Source organism: Pan troglodytes, chromosome 18, assembly GCF_028858775.2.
Source record: "Pan troglodytes isolate AG18354 chromosome 18, NHGRI_mPanTro3-v2.0_pri, whole genome shotgun sequence".
NCBI lineage: Eukaryota > Metazoa > Chordata > Mammalia > Primates > Hominidae > Pan > Pan troglodytes.
Genome location: NC_072416.2, coordinates 34,418,827 through 34,428,918, shown reverse-complemented (window position 1 = coordinate 34,428,918; position 10,092 = coordinate 34,418,827). Strand labels below are relative to the sequence as shown.

The 10,092-nt window shown below is 55.5% G+C and overlaps 1 protein-coding gene across 3 annotated transcripts; it reads right to left on the bottom strand.

Annotated features, from left to right (window-relative positions):
- Positions 1–4,542: 4,542 nt before the first annotated feature.
- On the bottom strand, positions 4,543–9,674 carry ZNF48 (zinc finger protein 48). Of its 3 annotated transcripts, none has more exons than XM_009430651.4 (3): positions 9,038–9,674; positions 8,779–8,872; positions 4,543–7,321 (listed from the first exon to the last, which is right to left on the bottom strand). In XM_009430651.4, exons 2-3 carry the CDS (start codon positions 8,855–8,857, stop codon positions 5,544–5,546), a joined length of 1,857 nt encoding a protein of 618 aa, XP_009428926.1. In that variant the 5' UTR covers positions 8,858–8,872; positions 9,038–9,674; the 3' UTR covers positions 4,543–5,543. The 3 variants fall into 3 exon arrangements, with proteins under 3 accessions (XP_009428926.1, XP_016784308.1, XP_063653152.1); XM_016928819.3 differs by having other exon boundaries at positions 9,074–9,674; XM_063797082.1 differs by having other exon boundaries at positions 9,403–9,674.
- Between the last annotated feature and the right edge of the window lie 418 nt (positions 9,675–10,092).

Below are 10,092 nucleotides of genomic sequence, written 5' to 3'. Positions count from 1 at the left end.
TTGTTTGAGACAGAGTCTCCAGCTGTCGCCCTGGCTGGTGGACAGTGGCGCAATCTTGGCTCACTGCAACCTCTGCCTCCCGGGTTCAATTCTCCTGCCTCAGCCTCCCGAGTAGCTAGGATTACAGGTGCCTGCCACCATGCCTGGCTAATTTTTTGTATTTTCAGTAGAGAAGGGGGTTTCACTATGTGAGCCAGGCTGGTCTCGAACTCCTGACCTCAAGTGATCCACCCGCTTCGGCCTCCCAAAGTGCTGGGATTATAGGCGTGAGCCACCGCGCCCAGCCTGGATACAATATTTGAGATGAACCTTGAACGATGAGAAAGAGTTAGCCATTTGAAAATCTGGAAGAAGAGTGTTTGAGACTGAACTGCAGAGGCCTTGAGGCAGAAGCTTGTGTGTTTGAGGAATAGGAAGAAGACTTGTGTTGCTGGATCTGAGCATCCAAGGGAGTGAACAAGGGGAAATGTAGCAAGGGAGATGTAGGAGAGGTAGGCAGAGGGTAAACTTGGCCAGAACCCAACCTCTAGTGAAAGCAAGGCATCTCGCTCTGATTAAGAGAGAATCAGTGAGGAGACTCAGCCGGGAGCCTGTCTCTGGCAGTGAAAGTCCCTACTGGAAGGAGCCTCCTGCTGTTTTAAATAGGAACTTGGAAAAAGAAGGTAAAGGGCTCCATCGATTTGCCCTGCAACCATGTACAGGTATCTACTTGCAATACGATCTAGTTCATGTTCTTGAGGATCTCATAGTCTAGTAAAGAAGTTTTTGGGCCATGCGCGGTGGTCACACCTATAATCGCAGCACTTTGGGAGGCTGAGGCAGGTGGATCACCTGAGGTCAGGAGTTCGAGACCAGCCTGGCCAACACCCCATCTCTACTAAAAATACAAAAATTAGCCTAGTGTGGTGGCGCATGTCTATAGTCCCAGCTACTTGGGAGGCTGAGGCAGGAGAATTGCTTAAACTCTGTCTCAAAAAAAAAAAAAAGAAGTTTTTGGGGCCAGGAGCAATGGCCCATACCTGTAATACCAACACTTTGGGAGTCCAAAGTGGGTAGTCGCTTGAGGTCAGGAGTTCAAGACCAGTCTGGCCAACATGGCGAAACCCTGTCTTTACTAAAAATACAAAAATTAGCTGGGCATGGTGGCACACGCCTGTAATCCCAGCTACTTGGGAGGCTAAAGCATGAGAATCGCTTGAACCCAGGAGGTGGAGGTTGCAGTAAGCTGAGATTGCGCCACTGCACTCCAGCCTGGGCAACAGAGCAAGACCCTGTCTTTAAAAAAAAAGAAGAAGGAGAAGGAGGAAGAAGACGAAGAAGAGGAAGAGGAAGAAGAAGAAAAGAAGAAGAAGAAGAAGAAGAAGAAGCAGCTTGTGGGCTGGGCGTGGTGGCTCTCACCTGTAATCCTAGCACCTTGGGAGGTTGAGGCAGGTGGATTGCTTGAGCTCAGGAGTTGGAGACAAGCCTGGGAAATGTGGTGAAACCCCGTCTGTACAAAAATCACCAAAAAAAGAAAATTAGCTGAGCATAATGGTGCACGTGCCTGTAGTCCCAGATACTTGTGCGGCTGAGGCAGGAGGAGCACTTGAACCTGGGAGGTTGAGGCTGCAGTGAGCCAATATTGCATGCTGCACTCCAGCCTGGGTGACAAAGTGAGACTCTGTCTCAAAAAAAAAAAAAAAAAAAAAAAAAAGAAGCTTCTGATTTAAAATAGATCTCTAAATATACAGTATAAGTGATATAAGAAAAGGATAATAGGGTGTTCTAGCAGGAGAAGAGTGGGGTAAGTGAACCACTCTTTCGGGGGTATTAGGTATTTCGTGCTGGTCTCACTGAGAAGGTAACTGTGAAGGACCTTGAAAGATGAGTGGGTGTCAGGTGTGGTGACGCACACCTATGGTCCCAGTTACTTAGGAGGCTGAGGCAGGAGGACTGCTGGAGCCCAGGGGTTCAAGGCTATAGTGCACTATGTGCCTGTGAATAGCTACTGTATTCCAGCCTGGGCAATATAGTGAGAGCTCATCTGTAAAAAAAACAAGCAAACAAAAACTAAAGATGAGTGGGACTTTGCCAGATTGGCAAGGAGGCAGTAGTTTGTGGAAATATATATATATATTTTGAGACAAGGTCTCACTCCGTCCCCCAGGCTGGAGTGCAGTTTGCAGTCACAGCTCACCGCAACCTTGACTTCCCAGGCGCAAGCGATCCTCCTGCCTCAAGCCTCCCGAGTAGCTGGGACTACAGTATTTTCTGGTGGTGGCGGGGGTCGTTTTTGTTTTTTGGAGACAGGATCTCGCTCTTTTGCCCAGGATGGAGTGCAGTGGCATGATCATGGCTCACTGCAGCCTCAACTTCCTGGGGCCAAGCGATCCTCCCACCTCAGCCTCCTGAGTTGCTGGGACTACAGGTGCATTCCACCTAATTTTTGTATTTTTTGTAGAGAGGTCTCACTATGTTGCCCAGGCTGGTCTCGAACTCCTGGCCTCCTGGCCTCCTGCCTCAACCTCCCAAAATGCTGGGATGACAGGCCTGAGCCACACCTGGCCTGGAAAGGCCTTTGGATCACAGAGGATTCTTTCCAGCTCATAGGTTTGCTGGACATTTCTCACCTCACTTGTAATTATTTGTTCAATGTCTATCTCCCGCATAAAAACAGGTCAGGGACTTTGTCTTGTTTATCTTTCTATCCCAGTATGCAGCACACAATAGGTGCAGCTGTTGAGTGAGTAACTATCCTCAAGAAGCTCTTCATGTGTTAGGTGCTCAGAGACGGGTTGCTCAGAGAAGGGGACTGTTAACTAACCCAGACTGGAGGGTCAGAGTAGGCTTCTTGGAGGAAATAGTGCTTGCGGTGTTTTGACAGAGGAGATTAACAAGGGGTGGGTAGTGGTGGAGGAGCATTCCAAGTAAAAGAAACGACATTTAAGGAGCCCAGGGCTGAAACTACACAAATGGAAGGGCTTGAGTGCCAATGAAAGTTAGGCTTTGGGGACAGCATGTGGAGATCCAGTGGGGTTTCAATGGGGGAGTGACATGGCCAGATGTAATTTTAGAAAGCAGGCAAGGCACGGTGGCTCATGCCTATAAATCCTAGCACTTTGGGAGGCCGAGGCGGGCAGATCACCTAAGGTCAGGAGTTTGAGACCAGCCTGGCCAACATGGTGAAACCCCGTCTCTACTAAAAATAAAAAAATTAGCCAGGCGCGGTGGCGGACGCCTGTAATCCCAGCTACTAGGGAGGCTGAGGCAGGAGAATCGCTTGAACCCGAGCGGAGGTTGCAGTGAGCCGAAGATCCTGCCACTGCACTCCAGCCTGGGCGACAGAGTGAGTGAGACCCTGTCTTGAGAAAAAAAGAAAAAAGAAAAAGAAAGAAATCAAGAAAAGAAAGTGGCCAGGCGCGGTGGCTCACGCCTGTAATCCCAGCACTTTGGAAGGCTGAGGCGGGCGGATCACGAAGTCCGGAGTTCGAGACCAGCCTGACAAACATGGTGAAACTCCGTCTCTACTAAAAATACAAAAATTAGCCGGGCTTGGTAGCGCGCCTGTAATCCCAGCTACTCAGGAGGCTGAGGCAGGAGAATCGCTTGAACCCGGGAGGCGGAGGTTGCAGTGAGCCAAGATCGCGCCACTGCACTCCAGCCTGGGCGACAGAGCGAGACTCCGTCTCAAAAAAAAAGAAAAGAAAGTTCACTGCAGGTCGTCTTGGAGGGCACACTGGTAGGGTAGGGAGCTAGCAAAACCAGCAAGAAGGAACTTCCAGAAGCCCCAAAGGGCTCCGCTCAGGCCATCAAGATCCCCAGCCCTGAACGCAGGGTTCTAGGGTTTTGAGAGCGCATCAATTTGGAAAGGGCGGGCGGAGCGGGAGGAGCCGCACTGCAGCCAGCCCTGGTCGGTTTCTAGGGAAGCCAGGCCAGTGCTTACGATCTCGCGAGAACCCGTCCAGGGATTCTTCCCGCACGGAGATCGGGGAGAGCCGGGGGCGGGAACTTGCGACCCTGTACTTCGTTGCCTTCATTGTTTAGCGGGGAGAACCGCCCTGGACTTCTTTTTTCTTTAATCCCTGGCCGATCAGGCCAGTGGTTGTGAAAACGCTAGGGATTGCAGACCTGCTTCCCAGGCCCCGCGGGGCGCCGGGAAATCCGGCGGGCTTTTCTGGGGGTGAAGGGGCACCGTTTGCCCTCCCTTTAGGCTGTGCAGCCGAATGACTCATTTCCCGACGCATAAAAAGGGTCTCGGGTGTCGGGTTTCCCAGGTCCCGGTGGGCGGCGCGCCGGCGTCCGGGCTTTCCACGCCGGTTCCAGACCTGTGGGCTGCCTCCCGCCGACAGCCGTCGCCATAGCAACAACGCCCCCCACACGCCCCCTCTTCCTCCTCCTTGCTGCCTTGTCTCTGCAGCGCCGCGCGGTTTTCCTTTTAAGGGTCGCGCTGGATGCTGTGGCGTAGGTGGTGCCTGCGGGCAGCCAGACCTCAGGCCTGGGGCATCGGCTGATGGAGCTGGCGGCCGTTTTTGAACCAGACGTCGGAGCTAGAAAGCCGCTGACTACGCCAAGACAACCTTTTTATTTAATGGGCTCAGAGAGCAAGGGAACCACACAAAATTTACAGTCTGAGTTTTGCGCGCAGAGACCCCTCTCCACCTTTTTCATGCCTGTGTGTACACACACACTGTCCAAGCCTCAGAAGAGAAGCCGTTTATTGGTAAAAAGACACATGGAAATGTGGCTGCCAGGCCTCAGAGCGTCCTGCCCTTTCCCCAAACAGCTGGCCTCTGCTATCCACCAGGACTTGGGCTTGGCATCCAGGCTGGATACCATGAGAGCACCTTCTGTCTCTGGTCTATTCTGCCAGTGTCTCCGTGTCAGGGTGGGTTGGCTCCCTCCAGGGCACAAAGGTCTGGGCTCTGTCCAAGAGTGCCCCTCCATAGGGGTAGGTACCACCATGCCACACAGCAGTATTTGCCCCATCCGGATGATCAAGATACCCCTGCCTCATCCTGTTACCTTAAATTCCAGAAGCCCCATCTCTGCAGCTCAGAAGGTAAACAAACCCTGGTTCAGGCATTGGTCTCCCAGAGCAAGGTTGGGAGGCATCAGTGGTGCAATCAGCTCACTGCAGCCTCAAACTTTTGGCCTCAAGTGATTCTCCCACCTCAGCCTCCCAAACTGCTGGGATTACAGGTGTGTACTACCTGCCCACCAAGGGGAAAGTGTCAGTTCTTAACAGATGAGGCAGCAGGAATTTAGGGTTGAGTCCTTAGGTGAAAGCCAGTTTATTTATTCAACAAGTATTGAATGCCTACTGTGTGCTAGGCAGTCCTCTAGAAGCCAGGGGTACAGCCCATCCTGGCAAGGTCCTGACTGAGCCCAGCCAGGACAGTTTCCTGAGCTTCAAGGTTACTGTCTCCAATCCCTATTTCTATCTATTCTTCCTCCCCTTTCTTCCCTTCCTTCTCCCTCCCACCACCTCCCAGGCCCTTTCTTCTCTGCTAACCGGCAGAGCCCCTCCCTTTGGTCTCCTGGGCCTCCACCCTCCCTGGACCGCGTCATTCCAGTCCTGTTGCTGCCTCCTGCTTGAGGGGCCTTGCCCTACCATCCCCTATCCCAAAGGGCCTCAGGACCAGGTGCCCACGCTGGTGCTTGATGCGGGCAGAACTGTCACCAAAACCCTTGCCACACTCTGCACACTTGTATGGCTTCTCCCCCGTGTGTGTACGCCTGTGTTTGACCAGATCTGAGCTCCGGGGGAACTCCTTCCCACAGAAGCCACACACGTGGGGCTGGCTGGGTCCAGAAGGCTGGGCCCGAACTCGGGGTCGAGGGGCCATGGGTACTGGGCCAGGTGGGTTATGTGGCCGCAGCAGAGTGGATGGTGGTGGTGGCCGGGCCCGTTCACCACGGTGGGTGCGGAGGTGCTTGACTCGGGCTGAGCTGTCAGCAAAACCCTTGCCGCATTCAGGACAGAGGTAGGGTTTCTCCCCTGTGTGCACACGATGGTGTTTCACCAGGTCGGAGCTTCGGCGGAAGCCCTTGCCACACTCAGGGCACTTGTGGGGCTTGTCGCCCGCCAGTGGTGGGGGTGGCTCCCCAGCCTGTGGGCCCCCAGGCTCTGGCTCCAAGCCAGGCAGGCCAAAAGGCTCACCCGAGTGTGAGGGACTTCGAGGTGTCAGCGGGGGGCTGGTGCCCAGAGGAGGTGGGGGTGGGCTGGGGATCAGAGCGGCTAGGGGATAGCCTGGGAAGCTGAAGTCCTGGGGCTCCATGTGAGTGAGGCGGTGGCGAAGAAGGGTGGAGCTGAGGCTGAAGGTACGGTCGCATTCCGGGCAGGCATGGGGCCTCTCGCCACTGTGGGTGCGGAGGTGTTTGACTCGGGCGGAGCTGTCCGCGAAACCTTTGCCGCACTCTGGGCAGAGGTAGGGCTTCTCACCCGTGTGCACCCGCAGGTGCTTCACCAGGTCGGATCCCCGGGCAAACTCCTTTCCACACACATCACAGCCAAAGGGCTTGGGCCCCAAGTGACTGCGCTGGTGACTCAGGAGGCTGCAGCTGAGCACAAACCTCTTGCCGCAATCAGTGCAGATATATGGCTTGTCCTGGGCCTTCGGTCCCTGGGTAGCTGCCGTGGCTGCCCGAGATGGCTGCCGTCGGGGCACCACTGGTCGGGGGGGCTGCTCCCCCCGGTGTGTCCGCTGGTGCTTGATGCGGGCGGAACTGTCGCCAAAGCCCTTGCCACATATGCCACACTTGTAGGGCTTCTCACCAGTGTGTGTCCGCTGGTGTTTCACCAGGTCAGAACTCTGCCGGAAGCTCTTGCCACATTCACCACAGATAGTGGGGCGCTCACCAGCAGGGATCCGGGACCGAGGAATCTTTGGGGGACCCTGGGCTGGTGGCCGGGCTCTATAGGGCTTCTCCCCACTATGAGTCCGCTGGTGTTTGATCCGGGCAGAGCTATCCCCAAAGCCCTTGCCACAGACCCCACACTTGTAGGGTTTCTCCCCTGTGTGGGTCCGCTGGTGCTTCACCAGATCTGACATCTGCCTGAAGCTCTTGCCACACTCACCACACACAGCGGCCCGATCACTACTAGCCTGGCCCCAGCGTGGTTCACCCAGGAGCCGGGGGCCTCTGTCCCGAGGCTGAGGCTTTCCTAGACCCTCTCTCTGGACCCATAAGTCATCCCAGTTCTGGATGCCTTCAGGTTTGAGAGAGGCATTTCCTACTTCATGATCTGGAGCCAAATCTTCTTCCTTGAACCCCAAGTCATCTTCCTGTGGGGTATGTTCAAACTCATTCGGCTGAGAAATCACGTTCTCACTCCCTAGACCTGAGGAAAGAAAAGGAAGTTGTAGACCCTCCCCTTTGGCTCGGTACTTATCTTTGACAGCAACCTCTCCAGGAAGACTCCCTTGACAATCTGTGGTCACAGGAACCCCAATCTCTCTGTCCTCTCAACCTCTGGTGCACTTACTATCTGTGCCTCTCAATAAAAACTTCTTTTTACTGTGCCCTTAATGTATGTCATTCACCAAACTCAGCATTAGTATTAAACACTTGCAAACAATACTATAACACTATGACTATCCCCATATTACAGGCATGGAAAGACTCAGAGAATTTAAGTCCTTTTGCTGGAGGTTATAAAGGTTAGAAAGTAGCAAAGCCAGGCCAGCAGGGTGGCTCACACCTGTAATCCTAGCACTTTGGGAGGCCGAGGTGGGTGGATCACTTAAGCCCAGGAGTTAGAAACCAGCCTGGGCAACATGGTGAGACCCTATCTCTACAAAAAAAAATACAAAAATTAGCTGGGCATGGTGGTGCACACCTGTAGTCCCAGCTACTGGGAGGCTGAGGTAGGAGGATCACTTGAGCCCAGGAGGTGGAGGCTGCAGTGAGCTGTGATTGTGCCACTCTAGCCTGGGTGACACAGTGAGACCCTGTCGCCAAAAAAAAAAAAAAAAAAAAAAAAGTAGCAAAGCGTGGTGTCTAACTAAGGTCTGTCTGACACTCAAGCCCGTGTTAATCCCTACATTATATTGTCTATTTGGAAAACTTGGTATTTGCTATTATTATTGTATCTTATTATATTAGCCCATTCGGTAATTTATTACATCAGTTATCCTGTGTGTACCTGAGAGGACCCAGGCACACATCCCTTCCTCAAGAAGCTTAGGGTGGTAGGAGAGATAAGATTAAAGTATCAATGGTTATAATTGTGGGTTCAGAATAACTAGAATAACTATGTTGTCACAAGAGAGATAGGAGATAAGGAAATAGGAACCGGCATTACGGCAGAGCGAAGAGAAAATAATGGAGTGGAATGGAAGATAAGGTGTCAAAGGATGTTGGGACTAACCTGAGCACGCACGGTTTGGATTGGACACTAGCTAAGGCTTTTAATTAGGAGACAGGGGGACGCTAGGGAAGGTTTTCCAGAAGAGACACAGGATTATATCTGGACTTAGATCAAGCTGGCGAGAGAATGCATCAGTGGAGAGAAAGGGGCAGAGAGGAGGCTACTGCAATTGCCAGGATAAAACAGAATGAAGCCTGAAGTAGGGCAGAGGCAGTAAGGATGAGGAAGGCCGTGAGGGAGGGGACAGAGGCCGTGAAGAGCCCCTCCCGGCCTGGCGCACAGTTGGTGCTCCGAAAGCTCCCCTCCCCCTATCTCCCCAGAGGCACAGCTCACGTCCGATCTTCCAGGATCTCGGCCGGCCACAGCCAAGCATCGCAGTCCCCACCGGCCGTTACCTGTCCGTGGCGGCGCATGGCCGAGGCCCTCACCTGTGCGGGCGCCTCTCAGTGGCTCCCTCTCCTCCGGGCGGTGGAGATCCGGGCCCCAAGGCTCTACCGCGCGCTCCATCGCCGGCACGCCGCCCTGAGCAAGGGGACAGACAGCATCCCGCGGTCACGCAGCCATGTGTGGCCCGCGGCGCCCTGCCGCTGCCCTCTGCCGGCCAGCGCGGGCACCGGGCGGCGTCGGGTCCCAGGTACGGGCGCGGCTCCCGGTGCCCCCCGCCCGCGCCGCCGGCCGCCCCTGCACCTGCTGCTCCTCCCGGCGCGCAGCCGCCGCTCTCGCCTTGCCGGCCGCCTCCGGCTCCGCCACCCCGGCGCCCTCCGGAGCTCCTCAGCGGGGTGCAGGCGCCCGAGCCGCCAGCGGCTCCGGGATGCAGGCTCCGCGCCAAGCCGGGAGCGGGCTCGGACCCAGGCGTCCCGGGGGCGGCCACCGGGGGCGGGGACGGGAAGCGGAAGCGCGGGGCCGCACGGAGCCGCTCTAGGACCTTGGAGGAGCTGCGCGCCTGTGGGGGTCGCCCGCGTCGGCGGTAGCTCTGTGGCCGGCGGGCGGCAGCGTGCGGCCCAGGGGCTACTCTAAGCCGAGGCCGGCGGCCCGAACTCGGTGGTATTAACCGTGTGCCTCCTGAGCTGCAGCTGGGTGGTGAGGCCCGAGGCTCTTCGTAATTGTAGCTGTGTGTCTCCAGCCACCCGCGCCGACCTCCCGGGCCGGCTGACAGCGCCAGCCACTCCGACCTGGGAGAGACAAAGAAAGAGGGATCCAAAGACGGACCCGGGGAAAGGGGTGGGGGAGAGACCAAGGCAGACAAAGGGCGGCGGAGACCCCAGACGGGGCGGGGCGAGGCGCCGAGACGTGGGAAACAAAGCGGGGCTGGTCCGAGAGGCCGAGGGCCCGGGGTGGGGGTGGGGATGGAATGGGGGCTGGGCTGGGGAGACCGAGGCAGGAGCAGAGGCTAGAGGCAGACACCGGGTAAATGCTGCTGGAGAGATGGAATCAGACCTGGGGCCCGGAACAGAGACCGTGAGCCAGAGACTCACATCAGAGCCCTGTCACAGAGGACGCAAAGGCAGAGAGAGACCGAGGGACAGCGGCTGACCAAAAATAAGGGGAGCCAAAGATTGGCCGCTAGAGACAAAGAGACGTAGAAACGGATAAGAGATAAAGTCATTGACGCAGAGTCCGAGGAGCAGTAAGCGGCTGGGAGCCTGGAGAGTAACAGGCCCAGAAGCAGAGGAACAAAAGACGATAGTGAGCGAAACAGGCAGAGACAAAGAGAAAGACACACAAAGAGGCGGCCAGAAAGA

Excerpts from the sequence above, each read along its gene's own strand:
- ZNF48 (XM_009430651.4), bottom strand. The coding sequence starts at position 8,857 with ATGGAGCGCGCGGTAGAGCCTTGGGGCCCGGATCTCCACCGCCCGGAG. Across the intron at positions 7,322-8,778 it reads ACTGAGAGGCGCCCGCACAG|GTCTAGGGAGTGAGAACGTG; the intron begins GTGAGGGCCTCG and ends TTCTTTCCTCAG.